At 35.8% G+C, this 23,477-nt stretch overlaps 3 protein-coding genes across 4 annotated transcripts; all 3 read right to left on the bottom strand.

The window, feature by feature from the left end:
• Positions 1-240: 240 nt before the first annotated feature.
• LOC147569723 (beta-glucosidase 42-like) lies at positions 241-3,085 on the bottom strand. The gene is made up of 9 exons (XM_086656236.1): positions 3,005-3,085; positions 2,806-2,921; positions 2,508-2,725; positions 2,374-2,408; positions 2,177-2,279; positions 1,642-1,747; positions 1,342-1,544; positions 1,181-1,263; positions 241-564 (listed from the first exon to the last, which is right to left on the bottom strand). Exons 1-9 carry the CDS (start codon positions 3,068-3,070, stop codon positions 529-531), a joined length of 966 nt encoding a protein of 321 aa, XP_086512362.1. The 5' UTR covers positions 3,071-3,085; the 3' UTR covers positions 241-528.
• On the bottom strand, positions 3,073-11,840 carry LOC147569722 (beta-glucosidase 4-like). The gene is made up of 7 exons (XM_086656237.1): positions 11,714-11,840; positions 11,520-11,586; positions 11,364-11,422; positions 10,915-10,990; positions 10,704-10,778; positions 3,612-3,699; positions 3,073-3,230 (listed from the first exon to the last, which is right to left on the bottom strand). Exons 1-7 carry the CDS (start codon positions 11,786-11,788, stop codon positions 3,128-3,130), a joined length of 543 nt encoding a protein of 180 aa, XP_086512363.1. The 5' UTR covers positions 11,789-11,840; the 3' UTR covers positions 3,073-3,127.
• Positions 11,841-12,666: 826 nt separating this feature from the next.
• On the bottom strand, positions 12,667-15,130 carry LOC147569721 (uncharacterized). 2 transcript variants are annotated; one of them, XM_086672257.1, is made up of 2 exons: positions 13,395-15,097; positions 12,667-13,351 (listed from the first exon to the last, which is right to left on the bottom strand). In XM_086672257.1, the coding sequence occupies exons 1-2, from the start codon at positions 15,027-15,029 to the stop codon at positions 13,226-13,228; spliced, it is 1,761 nt and encodes a 586-aa protein (XP_086528383.1). In that variant the 5' UTR covers positions 15,030-15,097; the 3' UTR covers positions 12,667-13,225. The 2 variants fall into 2 exon arrangements, with proteins under 2 accessions (XP_086528383.1, XP_086528392.1); XM_086672266.1 differs by having other exon boundaries at positions 12,667-15,130.
• Between the last annotated feature and the right edge of the window lie 8,347 nt (positions 15,131-23,477).

The following is a 23,477-nucleotide window of genomic DNA, read 5'->3' as shown; positions in this document are numbered from 1 at the left end:
AGATCTTGGGCGAAGTTAGATTGATTTTCAGATTTCTTTGAATTCTAAAACAAACATCTTTCAGATCCGAAAAAGTAAAAAAAACAAACAGCACCTAAAGCTGACTATCTAAAGTGGTTCGTGAAAATGCATCCAGAACTCGGCCTATCAAAAGACAGCCCCACAAAAGAGTTGGACATGTCACTTCTTTGGTAAAAGCTTCCTTGTAATATAATAGAGTACTTGTGAAATTCACTTTAATTGAGTGATAACACTGTATATTTTTCTACTTAGAAACTAAAATTCAAATGTTACAATTTCTTAAAAAATATATCAGAATAGTCCACACAATCGAATTGTTCTGAATTTATTTAGAAAAAACACAATAATATATAATACAACACCAAGTAAAAAAAAGCTCTCACAATATGCAAAATCACACAACACACAAACACATTACACACAGATTTACAACAAACGCACCACACCAGAGCTGCATCCCTCCTTGCAAACCAGGCTTATTTATTCAATTTGATGTAAGAGATAGACTCATTCTTCGTCCTCATCTTTATCCTCGTTTTCATCCTTAAACAGAAAAAATTGCAAAAGAATGAGTGCAACCGGTTTAAGAAATAAAAGTATATAATCTCTAAACGTTATCTTTTAAAAGAAACTCAACATCACCATTTTCACACCTGAGTTGGTGACAATTTTAACCAATCTTGTTTTTCGAAAATTAAAGCAAAATTACAAAAGAAAACTCTTAGTATTTAACATGCATCTTATAAGAAAGAATTAAAACAAGAAATATCCAATTTTGAGAGTGCAACACTCAAATAAATGTTTGAAATGGAAATTCCACATAAATATTTTTCTCTCCCAAACAAAAACCTAAAAGGGTAGGGGAGGGGGGAGGGGGGGGGGGGGGGGGGGGGGGGTAACAATTTACTTTATTTTTGGTGAAATTTGGAAACTGTGAGTCTGTGACTATGTGAGAATTTTTCCCTTAGAATATGAACCAAACAAAAGAAAAAAATAATGATAATTTTGATGAAATTTTGTTGAGACTTTTTTTTTTTAAGGAAACCATTGAAAGTATCTAGCTGTTACCAAAAGAGACATAATTATTTTTCGTTAAATCGAGCATTCTAGAAAAACATAGATATAAACAATAACGAAAAATATAAGTTTATTTTGGAACCTCTAAGTTGTCAAGATTCATGAACTCCTTGACTTTGCGATCCCAAGCTCGGAGATCCGTAAAATCATCTGAACTTGGTAAAACTGGAACACCAAAATAATAAAGTTATACATGATTTTCATAAAATTAACCAGTATAAAGAACAGAATTAATCTTATTACCTGCGAATTGACGCCTAAAAACTGACAAAGGCATCTTGCCGTTCAAGAAACTATAGAACCAAGAGGCGGAAAATTTTGGGTACCGGATGAGTCCATTCTTTCGGTCTAAATAAACCAAACCGAAGCGTTTTGTGAAGCCATGAGTCCATTCCCAGTTATCCAAGAACGACCACGCGAAAAAACCCCTCACATCAACTCCATCCCTGCATATCGATGTATGTATATAAATGTAATTATGTTAATATTACTAACATTGGAAATATTGAATTTATTGCATATTGTGTTGAAGACATGACTTACTTGATGGAGTCCGATACTGCTTTGAGGTACTTCTCATAGAAATCGGTTCTATTATCGTCTATCCAGTTAGGGTATTTAGCGTTGGGATCATCGTCCTCGTCCATTCCTGCAAAAATACCAAAAGAAATAAGGACATCATCAAAACATATATAATCTCTTAAATTAGGAGGAAATGAACTATTATTGAATAGGGGAACGTTTTTAGCAAGTAGAAATGACCCTTTTCTGTAAAATAGTAGACGGTTCCTGGTTGATTAAATTTGTGATAATGAAATGAAATACTAAAAAGAATAATGATAGAAGAGGTTACAAGTCAAAACCTATTTCAGACAGACACGAAATTAACGGTCTCTATTTTCGAGGTGGTTCTCTCTCCTACTTAAGTCTGGGGTAGGTTGAATATTATATAGCTTCTTCTGTCACTATCATAGTAAAAATACAAAGTTACTAAATAAGATAAAATACTTAGCGTCCTAAAGAATTAATAAGATTATTAATACGCTACCAACTTGAAGACAAAATAAGTGCAACAAACCATTTTCAGTAACAAAAATTGGGGGATTGTCGTATTTCTCTGATACATAGCTGAGAAGTTTTTTCATGCCCCAAGGTACTATGTAGAGCCAATCTGATGCAGCCTAAAAATACAAATTAACATATTTTCGATTAATCAAAACTAATAAAAAACACTGAAGTTATGTTAAAACATATACAAGAGTAGGGGAAATATACCTTTTCACCGATGTCCTCACCTTCACTATTTTTAACTGACGGTAAAACAAAATGTACAGTAAGAAAAAATCATGAAATGAGAAATTTGAAAAGTTTGTATAAATTAAAACCTACAAAAATGTCTTATATCTTACCAAGTCTCTCTATTTGTTGATCCCTAATGAAGAAATTGGGATCGGTACTGTCTTCATCATTAGCAATATATCTAGCAGTGTAGTTATTAATACCGATAAAATCCATAGGGTACTTGGTCAGTAGTTTCTTATCTGCATCCTGGAAAGGGGGAAGGCGATCCTTAAGCTTGTCACGCATGTCTTTAGGATAGTCTCCGTAAAATATTGGGTCCAAAAACCTAAAATGAAATTAGATATCGAATCAAGTGATCGTAATTATGTATTGACGAGCATCAAAGTTACATATCAAGAAAAATACCATCCAAGTTGAAAACTGAGATGTCTTTTGGCAGCATTAACGTCGTTTGGGTCTTTCGAATAAGGTTCTGCCCATTCGCAATTAAGGGACATGCTTATTTTACCACCTTGACTGGCCTAAATTAGTGCAAGATATCAGCATAATGGTACTAAACAATAATCCTTAACTCTATACGACGAAAGAGCTTATATTACAATACCTGAAAATGTTCTTTGTATATAGAAACAGCTTTTGCGTGAGACAAAATGATGTTATGTGCAGCCATATACGGTTCATGAAGAGGGTCTTGAGTTCTTCCGGGAGCATGCATTCCAGTACCATATCAGTTAACGGCAGTGTTAATCGGTTCATTAAATGTTACCCAATGTTGTACGCTATTTCCAAAATTCTCGAAGCAAGTCTCAGCATATTTCCCAAAGTCATCTCTGTGTACATGGTTCCCAAAACAAAAATTGTCAATTTTATTTGTTGGTGCTTTATTGCACCATCTTACTAAATAATAATATCCATGAAATGTTTATACAGCTAATTCAAAACGGAGATGTGAGGTCCACAAAAAAAATTGACACAATTTTTGTCGAAATGAACGTGGCAAGATTCTTTTCAAAGTTCGACTGAATCTGGACCGTTCTCTTTATGAGTTGTTCATGTTTTAACCGTCATGATCCAGTCAAACTTTCAAAAGAGACTTGCCACATCATTTCGACAATAAATTTGTTAATTTTTTTTTGTAAACTTAACATTTCCGAATTCAAAATAGGTACAATAAGCATTCGAATTTCGAAGAACTCTTAAGATAAACTTACACAATGGTACTGCATAACCATCCCCTCTTTGATACTTGAAGATAGTTTGGAAGGTCCCAATGGTATAACGTCACGTAAGGCTCCATACCTGCAAATACAATAAATTTGAATACGGATTATTGCATTAAGGTATTTTTGTACCTGGACTCCAAGAGTTATTACATTCGATATGTATGTGTTAAGTTTGTAGTCATCCAACTCAAAACCAATTGACCATGAGTGGAAAGGGCCTAGATATTATATTTTTTTATTGCTGGATACCCTTTCTCTTATGTGGGACTATATATTCTCACAGTATAGATACATCATTAATAAATACATGAATTGAATAAGTTCGATGACTACCATCAGCAAAGATATCTTGGGCTTTAAAGGCTATATGTGAATTAACAAATGACGGATTCAACTTCCATGGTGAATCTGTTGGAATCGGAGCCTATTTTGGCTCGAGCCGACTCGTCAAACTCAGAAACGGAACGCGCCATTGCGTTCGTCTCGTCGAGCTCTACAATTTAGAGCCAAGAATCACTCGAATCCGATTCCGGATGAATGAGAAATTCAAGGTTAAAGTTTGAACGAAAAATCGGTTGAAATAGGTACTAAATTGTCAAAGAGGACAAGTTAAGTTAGGGGGCACTTGCGCGAAGAGGACGCGCTCAGATCTGGATGGTGGGCGTTAATTCCGCGGGATTGAATCAGATCCAACGTCCCAAGATCAAACCGCCCCTACTATTCAGTTATAGTCCCTGGTTCCGAACAGTTGTGCTCTTTAACCCAAAAGACACTATACACCTATTCAATTCCTATATAAACCCATCAAACCCACTTCATTTTTCATCAATTCAATTCATTCTCTTCTTCTCTTCCCTTCTAACAATTAGAGGTTCTGGTTAGCCTAGAATATCTAATTAAAGAAGTATTTTCTAGAGGTTCTGATTAGACTAGAATATCTGGAAAAGGAAGAAAGAAGTCTCGAGTGAAATTTGAATTTCAGAAGCATCTAGAAGATCATCCGCATTAGTCCAAGAGCTCATAATACTGACAAAGGTTCGTCCGCTTTCAGAATATAGAAGTACCATCTTAAAATTCTGAAAGGTTAGTCGTTGTATCCCGAAGGCATTCACCCTAACGTTTGGTACTGTTACGGGGGTGTAAAATGTCTTAAGGAAAGAGAATTTATTCTTGCCTCGACTACATTAACACCTATCTCGGTTAGTCCGAAAGAAGGATTAATCATTATTCCTTATTAGTTTATCTCTCTATAAGTTAGAGAAAGGAAACTCTGTCTAAATTAAGCCAAGACAGAGAGAAATCGATTTATCGATTAATAACCAGAGAACAACAATCTTAAGACATTTTACAACGTTTATTTCTATGGTTATAAGATATTAATTTGGTATACTTTCTGTGTGTTTCAGAAAAGGAAATGGCACGAACAAGAACCACTCTACGAGTTATTCCGCCTAACACAAACAATGGGGAAAAACCAGAGAAGTTCAAGGGAACTGACTTCAACCGATGGAAGTTGAAGATGATGTTCTACCTAAAGACATTGGGTCTGGTTAAATACTTAACCGAAGAGAGACCCACCCATGCAGAAATAGAGGATGAGGCACAACGTACTGCTGAAATAGATGCGTGGAAACAAGAAGACTTCTTGTGCAAGAACTATATCCTGAACAGTTTAGATGACGGACTCTATAATCTATATTCGGTTATAGAAACGTCTAAACAACTGTGGGACACCCTTATCAATAAGTATAAGACTGAAAAGGCGGGTGTCAAAAAGTTCATCGTAGGACGATTCTTGGACTACAAGATGACTGATTCAAAACCAGTTATGACCCAAGTCCAGGAACTGCAGAGTCTCCTACAGGAACTACAGGCAGAGAACATGATAACGAATGAACCTTTCCAGGTCCGAGCTCTGATTGAAAAATTACCCACGGGGTGGAAAGACTTCAAAAATTATCTCCGCCACAAGAATAAGGATATGAGCCTTGAAGAACTCATCCTAAAGCTTCGAATCGAAGAGGACAGTCGCACTGCCGAGAAGAACTCTGAAAGACTCTCGAATGTGAACGTCGTAGGGACTGTTCCAAGTAAGAAGCGTAAGCATCTGTCTAAAGACGGAGGAAAGCCGAAGAAAAAGACGAGGTTCGGCCAATGCTACAACTGTGGCAAACAAGGCCATATGGCAAAGGATTGTCGTTCAAAAACCGGCAAAAGACATAAGAAGCCGAATGACCAAGCCTCGCTGATAGAAGATACCGAAACTCAGAATCTATGTGCTATGGTTACTGAAGCCGAAGAAGTGACTGAGAAACTTCAGAACTTGAACCTCTGTGCAGTGGTATCTGAAGTCAACCTGGTTAACAACCAGAGAGAGTGGTGGGTCGACACCGGAGCAACTCGTCACATTTGTGGTGACAAAGGCCTCTTCTCCTCTTATAACGAAATAGGTGAAGGAGAAACCCTGTTCATGGGAAACGACTCAACCACCCAGGTCAGAGGAAAAGGGAAGATCATACTAAAGTTCACTTCAGGAAAGGAAGTAGCTTTGAACGATGTACTTCATGCTCCAGATATCCGAAAGAATCTGGTTTCTGGTTCTCTTCTAAGTAAGAATGGGTTCAAACTAGTCTTTGAGTCAAACAACTTCGTCTTGTCTAAGAACGGGATGTATGTTGGGAAGGGCTACTTATGTGGGGGGTTATTTAAACTAAATGTAACCTCTGTAACGCCAAAGGCGTCTATTATTAATAAAATTAATAATTCCGTTTATATTGCTGAGTCTTTTAATATTTGGCATGAAAGACTAGGACATGTGAATAACAAGTCATTAAAGAAATTAATGAACTTAGAGTTAATTCCGAAAGTCGAAATTGATTCAAAACGAACATGTCAAACATGTGTAGAATCAAAGATGACTAAGACATCGTTCAAATCAATAGAACGAGACACATAACCTCTAGACTTAATTCACAGTGATATTTGTGACTTAAAGATGGTTCAAACCAGAGGTGGTAAAAAGTACTTCATCACCTTTATCGATGACTCCACTCGGTTTTGTTATGTTTACTTACTAAGAAGTAAGGATGAAGCAATCGATAAGTTCGAGCTTTATAAAACCGAAGTGGAAACTCAACTTAATAAAAAGATTAAGACTTTGAGAAGTGATCGAGGTGGAGAATATGAATCTCCTTTCGCCGAAATATGTGCGAAGAATGGCATAGTTCATCAAACAACGGCTCCTTATACACCTCAACAAAATGGTGTAGCAGAGCGGAAAAACAGAACATTAAAGGAAATGATGAACGCGTTCTTGATAAGTTCTGGTTTACCTCAGAACTTGTGGGGGGGAGGCGATATTATCGGCGAATCACTTATTAAATAAGTTACCCCATAGAAAAACCGGTAAAATTCCATATGAATTATGGAAAGGAAGGATGCCATCCTTTAAATACACGAAAGTGTGGGGGTGTCTGGCAAAGGTATTAGTTCCTCCTCCTAAACGGGTCAAGATAGGACCTAAAACTGTGGACTGTGTATACATAGGGCCCGCAATAAATAGTGGCGCCTATAGATTTCTAGTACATAAGTCTGAAATCGAAGATATACACGTAAACACCATTCTGGAATCGAGAGATGCTAAGTTCTTTGAACACATCTTTCCTTTCAAACAGAATTCAGAAGTCTCATCTGAAAGTAGAAAACGTGTAAGAGACATCTAAAGAAGATGATATGGAAATCGAGGAAACAACACTCGAACCTCGAAGAGGCCAAAGGACAAAGAAAGCTAAGACATTTGGTCCTGATTTTCTAACCTATATGGTAGAAAATGAACCTCAAACTTTCACAGAAGCAATGACTACTCCAGAAGCTCCATTCTGGAAAGAAGCTGTTAATAGTGAAATAGAATCCATCATGCAAAATCATACATGGGAGCTAGTAGACCTCCCACCGGGTTGCAAGCCTCTAGGCTGCAAATGGATTTTCAAAAGGAAATTGAAAACGGATGGATCTATAGACAAGTATAAAGCAAGACTTGTCGCACAGGGATTCCGACAAAAAGAAGGGTTAGATTATTTCGACACCTATTCTCCAGTTAGTCGAATCACCTCAATAAGAGTGTTAGTAGCTATAGCATCCTTGTATAATCTAGAAATTCATCAGATGGATGTGAAAACCGCTTTCTTAAACGGACAACTCGAAGAAGAGATTTATATGAACCAACCAGAAGGGTTCATAGCTCCGGGACAAGAAAAGAAAGTGTGTAGATTAGTGAAATCACTATATGGGCTAAAGCAAGCTCCAAAGCAGTGGCACTTAAAGTTTGATGACACATTATTATCAAACGGATTCAAGATCAACGAATGTGATAAATATCACTGCGAAAGGATGTGTTATTTTATGCTTGTATGTAGATGACATGCTAATTATGGGAAATAATTTAGATGTCATCAATACATCTAAAAAGATGCTTTCGAAAACTTTCGACATGAAAGATTTAGGGAAAGCAGAAGTCATTCTTGGAATTAAGGTTTCCAAGACGGCTGAAGGGATAAATTTATCTCAAACGCATTACGTTGAGAAAATCTTAGAAAAATTCAGCAAAGATGACCTAAAAATGGCGAATACTCCTATAGATCCAAGTATTCACTTAATGAAGAATACAGGGAATGCAGTAAGACAATTAGAGTACTCTCGGATTATTGGAAGTCTAATGTACCTAATGAACTGTACTCGACCAGACATAGCCTACTCAGTCAGTAAGCTAAGTAGATTTACGAGTAACCCGAATAACACACACTGGAACGCCATAACGAGAGTGTTACGGTATCTAAGAAAGACGAAGGAGTACGGACTCCATTATACCACATATCCCGCAATCTTAGAGGGATATGCAGATGCAAATTGGATATCAGATACCGACGACACTAAGTCAACCAGTGGATATGTGTTTACACTGGGAGGGGCTGCCATATCTTGGAAATCTTCGAAGCAAACGTGCATTGCTCGATCAACAATGGATTCAGAATTCATTGCTCTAGATAAAGCAGGGGAAGAAGCAGAATGGCTGCGACAATTCCTTGAAGATATTCCAATATGGCCAAAGCCGGTGCCTGCAATCAACATACACTGCGATAACCAAGCAGCGATTGCACTGGCACAAAGCAAGATGTACAACGGTAAGTCTCGACACATTCGTCGGAGACATAATACCGTTAAGCAACTTCTCTCTGAAGGGATCATAACTATAAATTATATAAGATCCAAAGATAACCTAGCGGATCCATTTACAAAAGGGTTATCTAGAGAGTTAGTAGTTGCATCATCAAGGGGAATGGGGCTAACGCCTAAAGTAAATGAGTAAAGGCATGGTGAAACCCTACCTAGATGACTGGAGATCCCACGATCTAGGTTCAAAGGGCAACTGAAGCTATATCCTGACTCGACAGTAACACTGTAAGAGATCTCTATCTCTTATCCATTCCTAGGATGACAACAGTGTTACCTGCATTGAGAGGTTAAGCATTAAGCTTTTAATGAATCCGAAAACTTAGAACTTAATTCTAACGTGAGGTATAGCAGGATACCTTATTACGGATAACCTATATGTGTGTGAATTGATGCCGGTTCTATGGGAAGGTCGTCTAGGCCGACTTCTCTAAAGCACACACGAAATCGGGAATGTTCAGGGCCGAAATGAACACAACCGAGAACCTATGTAAGTAAGGGATTAGCTGTGTGATAGCTATTTTGGATTACAATTCCCAGGACTCAGTTCAAGACGAAAAGTTCACTGCCGTCCTTGTAGACCTTGTAGTTATTCACTAGGAAAGGTTCAAAGTCGAAAGACTACCTTCTTCCGATGCAGCGAAGTTCCGCTTATGAGCTCTGTCAGTGTCAGTCTGTCAGTATAGTATGTCTGCATATAACATAGCATAAAACCTCAAATTTTCATTCATGTGGGGGATTGTTGGAATCGGAGCCTATTTTGGCTCGAGCCGACTCGTCAAACTCAGAAACGGAACGCGCCATTGCGTTCGTCTCGTCGAGCTCTACAATTTAGAGCCAAGAATCACTCGAATCCGATTCCGGATGAATGAGAAATTCAAGGTTAAAGTTTGAACGAAAAATCGGTTGAAATAGGTACTAAATTGTCAAAGAGGACAAGTTAAGTTAGGGGGCACTTGCGCGAAGAGGACGCGCTCAGATCTGGATGGTGGGCGTTAATTCCGCGGGATTGAATCAGATCCAACGTCCCAAGATCAAACCGCCCCTAATATTCAGTTATAGTCCCTGGTTCCGAACAGTTGTGCTCTTTAACCCAAAAGACACTATACACCTATTCAATTCCTATATAAACCCATCAAACCCACTTCATTTTTCATCAATTCAATTCATTCTCTTCTTCTCTTCCCTTCTAACAATTAGAGGTTCTGGTTAGCCTAGAATATCTAATTAAAGAAGTATTTTCTAGAGGTTCTGGTTAGACTAGAATATCTGGAAAAGGAAGAAAGAAGTCTCGAGTGAAATTTGAATTTCAGAAGCATCTAGAAGATCATCCGCATTAGTCCAAGAGCTCATAATACTGACAAAGGTTCGTCCGCTTTCAGAATATAGAAGTACCATCTTAAAATTCTGAAAGGTTAGTCGTTGTATCCCGAAGGCATTCACCCTAACGTTTGGTACTGTTACGGGGGTGTAAAATGTCTTAAGGAAAGAGAATTTATTCTTGCCTCGACTACATTAACACCTATCTCGGTTAGTCCGAAAGAAGGATTAATCATTATTCCTTATTAGTTTATCTCTCTATAAGTTAGAGAAAGGAAACTCTGTCTAAATTAAGCCAAGACAGAGAGAAATCGATTTATCGATTAATAACCAGAGAACAACAGAATCAAATTTGTAACCTCCGAATTTTTAGAGCACACGCACAATCAATTGGCTGAACAATTGTTGACAGCATTCACAACATTAAAGTATTGCATGAAGATCTAATCGTCCTATGAAAAATGCCCTTTACATTTCAATCTAAGGATATTTAGATACCAACACTTCAAGTAGAAGAGATCCAAAACTCACCTTTATCCCTTATAGCTTTAATGACCTTTTTGTAATGACAAATTCCCTTTTCATTGGGTCTTGTTGCATTTCTTTCTGCAAGTATTGGTATTGACAAAAAGATGATTTTGTGAATGAATTGATAGGATCAAATACTCAACGATTACTACGTTGCTTAATTCGTATTCAACAAGGAGAAAATAGACAAATGACGAATAAAAGAAATGCTTACCAGGAAAGATACGTGACCACGATATGGAAAAACGGTAAACATTGAACCCAAGTTGGTGCATTAGGTTGATATCCTCCTGCAGATAGAAAACTACATGAAGATCTAAATGAACTATAATCTCAAAACTACTTGTCTCCCTCCTTGAAATAGAAGGAGAGTCTGAGTTATCTCCCTCGTCTATTAGTGGTACGTGTTGACGACTTTAATAAAAACATGACTAAGAAGAAACATAAGGAGCTAAAAGCAGTAGCAATGGGGGACGAGAAGAAGTATAAGTGTGATTTATCCATCTCTAAATATTTCCAAAATTGTTTTCTGAACGAAATTAGTGATTGAAATATCTTACTATGTTGTTTAATTTGGTCACGAATAAGATTGATAAAAATTGATTTTCGTGTAAATTGAAGAAGTACTTGTCCTTGAAAGTAATAATAATCCAAAGTTCCTACCTCGTAGCGATGATAATGATCCGCTGCAATGTCCGCAGTACTTCCATCTACTATGTTATCTGGTACATATATACAATTTTTTTTAAAAAATAACAATAAAATTATACGAAAGTACTGGGACAACACATAAACATGTATATAGAGAAGAAAACATACTGGGTATTTTCGCATAAACATCCCAAATACAGTCGGTCCTCCCATCTTCGTGTGTAGCCCCTTCAGTCTAAAAAGAGGCGATGACATAATTTTCTATTTAGTCTAACATGACAAATGATCAAAATCCAAATTATAACGTAATTAAAAACATAACTATCTTATGATTTTCTTGTTTATATTAGTATTTGCGCTACCTGATAAGCAGAAGTACCAACACCAAAGACAAATCTTCTAGGAAAATCGCTTCGAGAGATTGGTTCGGACGCCATTAACTAATTGGTGTAAGAGTGTATGTTCTTGAGTTGAGTTGAATGAGAACATGGGAGTTTAGAAGGTTATGTTGGCCCTCTTATAGTACTATTTTATAACCCAAGTGGCCGTTTATTGGTAATAATAAATCGAAGACATATAGTTAATGTTTTTTTATTAAATTAAAAATAAAGAGAAAACTACATCTTAACTAAATTAGACCGAGCTTGGATTACATTTGTAATAGATTACATTATATATAATTGACTTCAATCTAGCTCTTTAATTTAGACTTCTGGTTGATTAATTTAGACTTTCGGTTTATTAATCTAGGCTTTATTTCTATGTCGTTGCATTGCTTGGTCGTTTTAAAATCTAATAAGAGGTGTAATCGAATAATTTATACTTAGGAGTTTATTAATTTAGACTTTATCGTTCTTGGTTGCATATAGGCCAGGTGGAATATGAGTATATTCGTTTTTAATATCGGGTAACTAATCAATATTTCAAGTCGAACCCATATTTGACATGTGCAAACTTTTGCCAAAGTCTCTGAAATACGAAGTGTTATTTTTTTGTACAAAAATGGTAGATAATCGGGATTGGGAAAAGATTGCAAACTAATCGTATAGAAGACTTTTGGACCTGCCACCAATTTTTTTCTATTTTTGGACCCTAGTCTATTAGCATCAAACTTTTGGACCTTTATAAATAAGAGATCTTTGATTTCTTTCTTTGCTTTTTTGGGTTTGCCCCACATTCAAAGAAAGTGTTGCTCCAAATCAGGGTAAAGCTTTTGTACCTCTCTTCTTGAATAAACCTACTTAGGATAATAGTATACTAGTGGTATATAACTTATTCACAAAACAAGAAGAAAACATTTTCGAAAAGCAACTAAGAATTTGCAAAGAAGTTTCTTTCAATCACAAGATGAGATTCCATTATGAAGAATAACAATTCTAATGTCTAATTTGATAGGTTACATGGACTGTAAACAAATCATATATATGTATTTATACCTCATATGACCATAAATTCGAAAACAAACAAAAAAAAAGAACGTAAAGAAAACCCAAGTTATAATTCGTAGAGTGAGGAGCACATTGACTTCGAGTTTCAAAGGAATCGTGTTTGAACTCTAGAAGCATGAGAATTCTGAATTGGTTAGTTATCTTGATGAATTTGCTCTCTGAATTTCGCTATAAACTCGTCTGCTTTTTTATCAACCTCATTTGAATCACATTTCGAGTTGTTTATAATATCGGATTTAGCAGTTTGAGTAACTAAACTTCCTTGAGTTTCATCAATCTCAGTATCAGAGTACTTGCCCGTTTCTACTATTACCTTCTCATATACTTTCTTCTCATGCTTTTTTCGAGTTTCCTCCATTAAAGTTTCTTCAACTTCATTCGACATTTTACCAGTAGTTTCGTCGAACTGGTCCCCATGAACTTCTTTCACCTTCCCAGTCTCTCCAACTGACTCACTTCTCTTAACTGTTCTAACAGATCTTCCTTTTGGTGAATGTTCAATTCGGGTTTTAGACTTCGTTCCCAACTTCGAGAAATGTTGATCCGAATCTTCTCTGCTTCTTTTAGAGTTATTCTGATCTTTGAAAGTACTAACAATCGCCTTCTTGGTGGAGAACTTATTTCCAATAGGATAAGAACTCGACTTAAAAAACGAAGCATGATGGCTTGTATCTGAATTCGAAAAGTACATTTCCAAATCCTCTTGACTTCTTCTTGTCAAGTTCTTCTGATCTCTGAATGTCCTTCTACTAATGCCCTGATCATGGTCAACCACTTCCGAATTTGGCATCATCGAAGAACAATTAGTACCGAATTTTAGCTCCAAATCTTCGCTACCACTGCTCAAATCCAAATTATGATCTTTGAAACCCCTTTCAGTGTTCTTGTTAACTGAAAAGCCGTATCTCGTAGGACTAATACTGGGTGACAATGAGTCAGCTGGAGAAAGTGAACAAGACTTCGGGTTCTTCTTCTTTTTCTCATATCTTTCTACATTTTCGTACGGGTATTCTGGTGAGTACGAGGATATCTTCGATGGAGGAAAGGTACAATTTCGTTGAAATGGCACCGATTCTTTACCATTTTCAAATCGAAACTCTGATGAAATAGAGGGGTTTCTCGATGTCGAAAGAAATTCAGAAGTTGGTTGAAGTGAAATTTTCGCGTTTACGTTTTCAAGCCGATATTCAGAAGTTGGTTGAAATGACATTGTTCTGTTTGTACTTTCGAGATGAAATTCGGGTGAAACTAAAGGAGTTTCCATTGGAGTAGAATATGAAGAATAGGGTTGAAACGACACAGTTTCGTTTACATTTTCGAATAAATATTCTGATGAAATCGAAGGTTTTTGGAGAGAATGAGAAAAAGTAGAATTGGATTCAAATGACAAATAATTTGGTGATGAAAGTGATTCAGTTTCTTGAACTGATGGAAGAAAAGAATAATTCACTTCTTCATTCATCCTTCCTGATCTCGATCGCCAAGAAATCGGCGATGGAAGAACAGAATTTCCATTAAATTTCCCATCACAATCAACAGAACTCAAATCCCCATTCTCCCCATCAACATTTCTAATAATATTACCAGCAGAATCAGCCCTAAAATACCCAGAGGATTCAATTGATTCTTCTTCTTGTTCTTTAACAGATTCAACAACATTTGATTCTAAAACCTGAGATCTTAAACTTCTAACAGGCAAAAGTAAGGGTTTAAAACTACTACCATTGTTAGAATTGAAAATTTCTTCTTCCTCTGCAACTAAAACAGTAGATTGACCTCTAAAATGTTGAGAATTCCATGTTTGAAAAAGATTTTCATCAGACCCATTATGATTTTCAATATGAAAATCATTAAAAACTGAAGAAACTTGAAGAATTCTAGACATATAAGTTTGGGTATTATCAATTTCAAAGTGATTTTGTTTATTATGATGAGTATTGAAATTTAAATGACAAAATAATCCATAAGAAACAGCAATACCAACAAAAAGAAGATGAATTAGTTCCCAACTTCTGTCTGGAATGGTTTGGTTTACAAATTGAGGAGAAGTTGTTGGGAAAAGTGGAATGATTACTAGAACAATTGAAACCAAAAGAGATTTAAATATGAAATTTAAGTAAGACTTACTTGGGTTATTAGATTGATTTTGTGTGGTTAATGGAGGAGGATGAGATGATGGTATCTCTGAAACTAGTAGTTGGGAGGAATTGAAATTCCCATTTGCTGCCATTAAAGGAAAATGTGTGTTTTTTCTTGTTGATGATTTTGTGAGTTTGGGTTTTTCTTTTTTTTTTTGCAGAGAAGAAAGAAGAAGAAGAAGAGGTGGATGGAGAAACAGGGGAAAGGAAAAAGGTTAGGAGAGCAGAGATCTCAAGTTTGCTCAAACCCACTTTTTGAAGTTTGAAATAAAATTACTAAACTAGGCCTCTGTGCTTTGGGGCACCCAAAAGGTACCCAAGAAGAAAGACAATGGGTAATCTAGTTTGACTCAGTTGACTATATTGTTTATTTTTTTTTCTTAAATTAAAATTACTAAACTAGGCCTCTGCTTTGTATCAATTAAATTTGACGACTTTCTATATAGTGGATATCCTAACTTTTTGGTATTCTACTTATTGTTTATTTTTTTTTCTTAAATTAATTATTTTATTGAGAGAGATAAGTTGCAATTTCTTTTTTTAACTTTTGCAATATCTTTAGTTCCCTTTTTCTTTAAATTAGATATTTTATTTCTAATAAGGACTATATGTTAAATTTAAGGAATGACTTCTAGACAATATTATTGTTATATTCTGGATACCCTCATTAAGTGTAGTATTATTTTATTTTTTTTCCTTTTCCTTAAATTAGTTATTATTTTATTGAGAGAGAGGAATTTTAATTTCTTTTTTTAATTCTTGAAATTTATTTTGCTTCTTTTTTTCTTAAATTAGTTATTTTATTTCTAAGAAAGATGCGATTATTATTTTTTAAACAGGTAACTTTATCTCTACAAAGGATTATCTATTTTATAAACAGAAAGGAAAATGATGGTTGGGACAAACATCCTTATTTAATAAGGGATATTTTCTAGAAGCTCTTCCCAAAATTTAAGATATAATCTTTCGTAGAAATAAAATAACCTACTGTATTTAAAAAATCTTTCTTAGAAACAAAATATCTAATTTGAGGAAAAAAATATTGCAAGGGGTAAAAAAAGAAATTGAAATCTCTTTTATAAAATAACTAATTTAAGAAAAACGAAATAAAAGAAAATAAATAATAAATAGAATACCAAAAAATTATGGTATCCACTATATAGCAATAATAAATATTGAAAGTCGTCAAATTTAATTGATACGACTGTTCGTGCCCTAGGACACGGGGTATACCCTAGTATTTTAAATTTTGAGAAGGACTTCTATATCCTTTATTAAAAAATGGTGTTTGTCTCAGTCGACGTTTTCCCTTCTGTTTTATTATATAGATGTAAGTGTTTGCCTGTTACTACTTCATCTTGATAATGTGTTTGCAATAACTATTATTCTATGTTTCTATTTATCATCATATTCAGTACAACTTTGCAGACATTTATAGAACTTAAATTTCAAAATAAAGTATCATGATTCAGTGTATATCTCATTTGACAATTTATAGTAAAATGACCGAACATTTACAACCAAAATCCATAATGCAATCAAACAACTCAACTAATTGAAGAATGTAATATACCTTACAAACAAAATCCTTCCGTGCTTATAAATCAAAGACTAAAGATGCAAGGTATTATTAATTTTTGGGCAGTTTTATAGGCACCTCCCTTAAGTGTTATAGGTGCCTCCTTCCTTCACAAACTCTCTCTCAAATTTTTATGGTGGGCGTTTTTAAAACTTCCCTTTCTCTTCTTTTTTTTGTGAGTTATTGATTGAAAATGGAATTTATATTTAGAAACTTGGTGTTTTGTAGTCTGCAAATTGGATTGTTTTTCATAGAGCAGTAATGGCTATAAGAGATGTGGATGCCTTGATGGGGATGTTCTCTTCTTTGGATCCTGAATACTGTGACATCCTAATGAAGTAAGCATCTTCTTTCCTACCACAAATTTTCATTTTGCAGGTATAATGGTACCATCAGTAAATAGGGTTACTTGAGTTAGAGTTAGATTCGTCATAAGGTACAATTCTTGGTGAATGCCTAATTGTAGTGGACGATCGAATTTGCTTGCATCTTATTGTGATCACTTATAAATGAAAGTACGGTTTTGTTAAAAAAAAATCCGTTTAGTTATTATCTAGGTCTTCTCCACACATAGCCAATTGATTTTGAGTTGCGTGACCACAAACTTAACATTAACATGATTCGAACTTAGCATATGTTAACATAGTGAACGTCCATAAAATTTCCAAGAGCGTATACTTATCGCTTGGTTACTTTTGCACACATTAACCTGTTGTGTACAATTGATCTTCAAAAGACATCTCTCTTCATCCTGCTATAGAAACCTACTTCCTGAATTGTGCAGTATCTGGCTATGTAACTAGAACGTCGATCATCATAAAAAATGGAATTGAGTCAGCGGGATGGGGCACCATCCAAAACATGAGATTTCAAGGCGAAACAAATGCAAGACAAAAAAAAGTACTAGTACGCGAATTGAAAGAGATGGTTATCTTTTTATCACCCTTTCTAGTTGATTGCAGCAATAATCATGTAATTATCCTCCGTTTGTTTGGAGGATTAATCTAAATACATCCCACTCTCTCGTGACTCTTCAGCCCGTGGACTAGACCTGTATGTACGGTTGAATGGCATTAAACCAACGTCTCGTGAACAAAGGCCGTGAACTAGACCTGTATGTATATCGGATGCATTCATAGAAACTATATGTAAAAGATTTCTAGCAAATTCACCTTGGAGTATTATCATAATAACTGTCATTATAATCAATGTCTTTTAGATTAAAAAAAATATGGACCCAACTATTTCATTACTCAGTCATTATGATTAATAGTTATTTATTAGGTAAGAAGTTGTCTGATTAAGAAATCATTAGACTAACAAGGTTGTAAGTTACCTTCTGAAGCCCATACTCTCAAATAATTAAAAATGATAAACAAATGTTTTCGGGTATTTCTCTCTACTAGAAGTAGTTATACGTACTGTCAAATACACTCAAAAACAAAAATTCTACTTGTACGTTCGTAGTACCATCATATTAGGAAGATTACCTAAACACTTTTTTAGGCCCCAAGCCAAGTTTTGAATAGGGGCCCTTTTAGGTACGAGTAAAAATTAAAAACATAAATGTTGGTTTAGCCTTTAAGGAGGGTTTAAACCTTTGATCACATTGCCTCAAAACCAAGTTCTTAACCACTACGCTATAGTTTAAGTTCTCCAAACAAGAGGCCCTTAATATACTGGGGACCTTGGGAACATTTTTACTGTTTCGGTCTTAGGTGACATCATTTCGGCCATTAACTTGTTGGCTTGCTTTATAAACTAGGCTGTCCCGGTAGGCTGGTATACTCACGATCATTTCGACCATTGATGTCCCCCACTCTTTAGTGTAGTGGGTGGACACTCCCTTTTGGGCCTATTAAAACTCAAGCACTCACACAATTTTGATATTTTATGCCGTCCGTCTGGTAATAACTCCACCCTTCTATCAGCCCGAGCCCTAGAAGCATTTGGGCCGGGTGCCCGTACGGCCATATCGTCATCCTTAACTGAATAACTTGTACACCCGACCAGCACACGTGGTAACTGAGTCGAATAACTGAAATTCCAACTAACCAACCGACTAATATCCTTCACACATGTGATAACCAGCTCAACTCAAAGCACCCCACTATTGCCAAGGGTTGTCTTGGTCCTCCTATAGTATAGAAAACCCCAACTTGATGCACGAAGTTCAACTCGATGCTATTTTGCGCTTCATTCACACGTGCATGTCAATTCAAAATTCCCCACTATTACGTGGAAAAACCACCAATCCAATTATTGGAAAAAGTTGGTTTGATCCAACGGTTGAGAATCTTTGTTTATGATTTCTTTGACAACGTAAGGATCTCAAATCCACCGAAAGAAAATGTACGGTGAAACACTGGATAATGAATTATTAAATAAATTATAAGGCAATCATTTGGTTTTTAGATTTTGACCGTTGACTAGATTAAGAGGCAGACAAACGTTTGACGACCGCATGTGCACGAATGAGTTTCGATGTCACACGTGCTCCTTCGTTGTCTGGTCGGTTTTTACCTGGTTTTCCACGTAAGATCCACATGAGGGGACAAAATATATCATCCATTGTTAATTACTACAATACCCCAGTTGGTAAGAACTAATTACCAGGATACTCTTACAATTTTCTTGTTTTGAAATTTTAGATTGTGCCCCCACAAGTAATTCGAATTTTTGATATACAGACTGTAATTGTCATTACACTCAATCGTAGTGAGTAATGACAAAATTCAATAACTACGAAGATATTTTGAAAGTCATACAACGACTCTTAAAGTTATATAAAGGGTCTCATAAAAAAAACGGTTATATAAAGGGCATGAAAATTCGTTTTTTATCTTTACTTTACTTATACACAATTTGACACAAATCAATAAATGATTGATTCCACTTTCAGTCTTCTGCCGTAGATTGAATTTGTAACTTTTGGGTTTTTGGAGATGATGCACAACCAACAAATAAGTCATGGCTTGGATATTTGGTTGTTTCCCCTATATTATTCTTACACATTCTCTATAATTCAAGAGAAAATTTGTGGTAATTTTTCTTCTTATAATCATAAATTTTACTGAAAATTCGACCTACGAAGGGAAAATAATTGTTAGGTTTTAATTCGTTGAGATCAATTGTTAGGTTAAAAAGATCTAGTATGGACTGTGAAAGATATTTTGGTAAATTTCTCACCCTTGTTTCTTCTTTTCTTTTTTTGCCCATAAATGTGACTTTCATGGTGGTTTCCTTGGCGCAACAAAAGCAATTATTGATAATCTAGACGATATTTATAATCTATCTTAGATATGGAATCATGGTTTTTGCACCAACTTGATAAATTATTCCTAAAATAAGGAGAATGCCAACACACATAAATCATTGATATTCTCTTTTTAACTATGATTAGAGATTCAATTTCATTATTGATTTTGCTTAAAAAAGTGCAAACAAAAGAATCATATCACTTAAAAATCTTAATCAGCACCTTGATTAAGTGGGGTCATTATGGGTTCATGGCAATTATTAAAGTTATTTAGATGATTAGATCTAACGGGTGAGAATATTGCATCCTGTTAGTCACTTTCCTTTTCATAAAACGCAGATATTTCTTCAGATGAGATCTTAATTATATGATCCTGTTTGATTGGTGGGTATGCATGAGTGTACATGCACCAAAACAATCTATATTTAGTGGGGTTGATTTCTAAAAGCTCAAGATTATTATGGAAATGACAAGACACATTTTGACATAATATTTTTAGACAACTTAGATTTGAATCACAAATTTGTTTGCCTTATTCTTTCTATACAGTTTTCTTGATTTATTGAGAACCGATCTGTAATATTGATAGAAAACAATCAATAAATAAAATTGTATATTTCAACAAAAAGATAACATATTTTCACTTATTTGGTCAAGAGTGAATGGAATTACGATCTGCATGAATACAACTTGATATTTTATAAGATGAAAAATATAGTACGATGAAAGTTGTAAATCTTAATCGATAAAAATTGTTGTGTATTATTGACCTCTATGATTAAGATCCGTGGAGGCTATAGAAGGAAAGGAATATATATCATTATCAAGAGAGAGAATCTGTATTTGTTTTTCTCCAAGTGGTGAATAATATTAGAACATCATACTTTCCCAATTTAACTAATTTTCTGTGGTATGACTTGATTTGACAATGGTCATTGTTGTCCAGAGGTATATAATTAAATTAAGTTTGTTATTTAATTGTCGAGCTAATGCGAAAATATTAGTTGAAACCTAGATATCACGATTTGCAGTTGAACTAATTTCGTTGATTTTTGTCATTATTTTTTCCTTTTAATGTGTACCTCGTCCATTCTAAAACTTCAGATATTATCACCAAACAAAATTTGTTATTTTAGATTACATTGTCGTACAACTGAAATTGAATACATCAAAGATGTGATAAGCTCGCTACCCGCCCACTCAAACTCTAACATGACCTGGCCTATAGCCCACTCAAACATAACCTGGCCTAACCCAACTAGAATAATGGCCTAAAGCCCAACTACACTACCTTATTTATACCTTAATAATCCCAATTCAAATAACCAAAGATTCCACCTTATCTGGGATTTGAACCTGGGATTTCTGGAGTTTATGTCAACACATTGGAACCACTTGGGCTACCAACTGTTGATTTTATATCTTGAAAATAATAAAATTGAGCTAGGTTGATCCTTCGCGACAAATATGCCACTCAACTTAATTGTGACTACGTGAGCTTCGCTTTTGCGAAATAATAATGTATCTCATGAAGGCCAACGTTTTGGTAGACACGAAAATGGCCACAAAATTTTTGAAGGAATTGTGGTTTTTGTCAAACGTTTTTAGGCGATAAAATTTGTTCTTCTTCCTCATCTCCGACCACTAACTTCAGCCACAACCTCTATCCACAACCAAATTCTTCCACCGCGATCATTTTTCTCTTCTCCTTCCTGTCTCGTTTTCCGATATTTTGTCTCCCTTCTCTCTCCCTGTCCTCTCCCTTCTCTCTCTCCTCTCCCCTCTCTCTCTCTCCTCTCCCCTCTCTCTCTCTCCTCTCCCCTCTCTCTCTTCTCCCCAACTCTCCCCAACTCTCCCCTCTTCCTTCTCTCTATCTATTGTGAAAGAAAGTTTTTTTTTTTCGCCAAAACACCGATTCAGTTTGCCTATTTTTCTAAACCAGTTGTACTTAAAAAATTCTTCTTTTATATTTTCTTTTAGAAATCGACTACGATCTACGTTAGTCATTACAAAACACTGATACATCATCACGATGTGATAAACACGATAACTGCTTAAGTTAAATCAATAATTAAAGGGGTCCTGGGACCCAAAACCCGTCAAATTTATTATATTTATACCTTTAATCATTCAAATTCAAAACCCGTCAAATTTATTTATACTATTTACCAGTCAGACAATGTAGCTTTTGGGCAAGAGAAAGAATATAAATTTTTTTTTTGGAAGTCGACTACGATCGTCGTTAGTCGTTACATTTGACATCGATACATCATAGATGTGATAAGCTCGATAACCGCTACTCAAACTCAAACAAGACCGGGCCTATAGCGCAACTAGAAAATGGGCTAAAACCCAACTACATTAGTTATACCCTAATAATCTTAATTCAAATAACCAAAAATTTCATCTTCTCGAAGATTCGAACCTGAAACCTCCAAGACTTTGTGGAGTTTATGTCAACATTTTAGAACCACTTGGACTACCACCTGTTTGACGAAAAGAACATAAATTGAAACATGAAAATCCAGGATAGATTTGAAAGGACTGGTCCATTCCCTAGTTAAATATGTGAGGGGTGATACAGGAAGAATAGAAGTGGGGTCAAACTCACGTGTGCATCACATGGGAGGTGTGTGGAGTGTGGTACGGAGGAGAAGAGAGAGAGGGGGGGATTGATAATGGGGAATTGTCGGGTCAAAGAATTAAGTGATAATAATTGGGGAGATGATTGTAGAGGGAACACATGGGACAGCTATCACGCACTCGTGGGACACTCAATCATCACCCTCTCCCCATGTTAGCCGGATTTTAATCAAGGGGTCCCCTGGAGGCATCCCACGAAATTACTGTTGATACCCGTTTCTTGGGACTCCACTCTGGGTGGTGAACTGGTGACTGAGAATTTTGGGACTGGTGCGAAACTTAAATTTGGGCCTATCGTATAATAAGAAAATAAAAAATAAAAAAATGAACAAAACGAAAAGGACAATTTACCAATAGATAGATGAAAACTATAGACTAATTCGAATGTATTTTGAAGAAAGTTGTCGTAGAAAAAACTTTTTATTTATTGGTTCGATCCTACGTATAAGGATCAGGTCAAACTTAAAAATCTTGTTCCTTTTTTTTTTTCTGGCTCGGCTATCTCACTTAGCCTGGCCTTTCCTCTTTATGATATCAGACCAGGCGAAAGCAATAAAGAAATAAATCTATTCAATGAACAAAAGGAGAGAGAGGGATTCGAACCCTCGATAGTTGTAATAGTCCCACATCGCTCGCAAGAGTGTCCGGAGACTGGGCTATAGGTGTACGCTCAAGATTAGTAGGTACCGAGGCATTTTGGGTATGCTTGTGGTGCCTTCGCCAAGAACAAAACCCCGTACCTGTGTGAGGTGGTTAAATCTGGGACAATATCGGCAACTGCTAAGGTTGGGGCATTACAATAGTTCTGAACAAAGAACTATACCGGTTTTCAAGACTGGAGCTATCAACCACTCGGCCATCTCTCCGAAAGACAAAAGGTTTTCTCTTCACGGCCATGTTCCACTTGAACTGCATGTAGGAGAAACAAAAGGTTTTCTCTTCACGTGACGGGACATGTGAGAGGAGAGAGAAACAAAAGTTTCTCTCGCATGCGGTTCAAGTGGGAGTCCCTGAAGTTGGGTTGAGTGTATTTTTTGAATTACTATGGCGTCGGATGCG

The sequence above is a fragment of the Eschscholzia californica genome, unplaced genomic scaffold, assembly GCF_041429995.1.
Source record: "Eschscholzia californica isolate CP2 unplaced genomic scaffold, dmEscCali1.0.p SCAF_1, whole genome shotgun sequence".
NCBI classification, from domain to species: domain Eukaryota; kingdom Viridiplantae; phylum Streptophyta; class Magnoliopsida; order Ranunculales; family Papaveraceae; genus Eschscholzia; species Eschscholzia californica.
This window is presented reverse-complemented; position numbering and strand designations above follow the sequence as displayed.

Excerpts from the sequence above, each read along its gene's own strand:
- LOC147569723 (XM_086656236.1), bottom strand. The coding sequence starts at position 3,070 with ATGGCTGCACATAACATCATTTTGTCTCACGCAAAAGCTGTTTCTATA. Across the intron at positions 1,545-1,641 it reads GCAGTATCGGACTCCATCAA|GGATGGAGTTGATGTGAGGG; the intron begins GTAAGTCATGTC and ends ATCGATATGCAG. Across the intron at positions 565-1,180 it reads TGAATCTTGACAACTTAGAG|GATGAAAACGAGGATAAAGA; the intron begins GTTCCAAAATAA and ends TTTCTGTTTAAG.
- LOC147569722 (XM_086656237.1), bottom strand. The coding sequence starts at position 11,788 with ATGGCGTCCGAACCAATCTCTCGAAGCGATTTTCCTAGAAGATTTGTC. Across the intron at positions 11,423-11,519 it reads TGTTTATGCGAAAATACCCA|ATAACATAGTAGATGGAAGT; the intron begins GTATGTTTTCTT and ends TATATGTACCAG. Across the intron at positions 10,779-10,914 it reads GTGGTCACGTATCTTTCCTG|AAAGAAATGCAACAAGACCC; the intron begins GTAAGCATTTCT and ends CAATACTTGCAG.
- LOC147569721 (XM_086672266.1), bottom strand. The coding sequence starts at position 15,029 with ATGGCAGCAAATGGGAATTTCAATTCCTCCCAACTACTAGTTTCAGAG.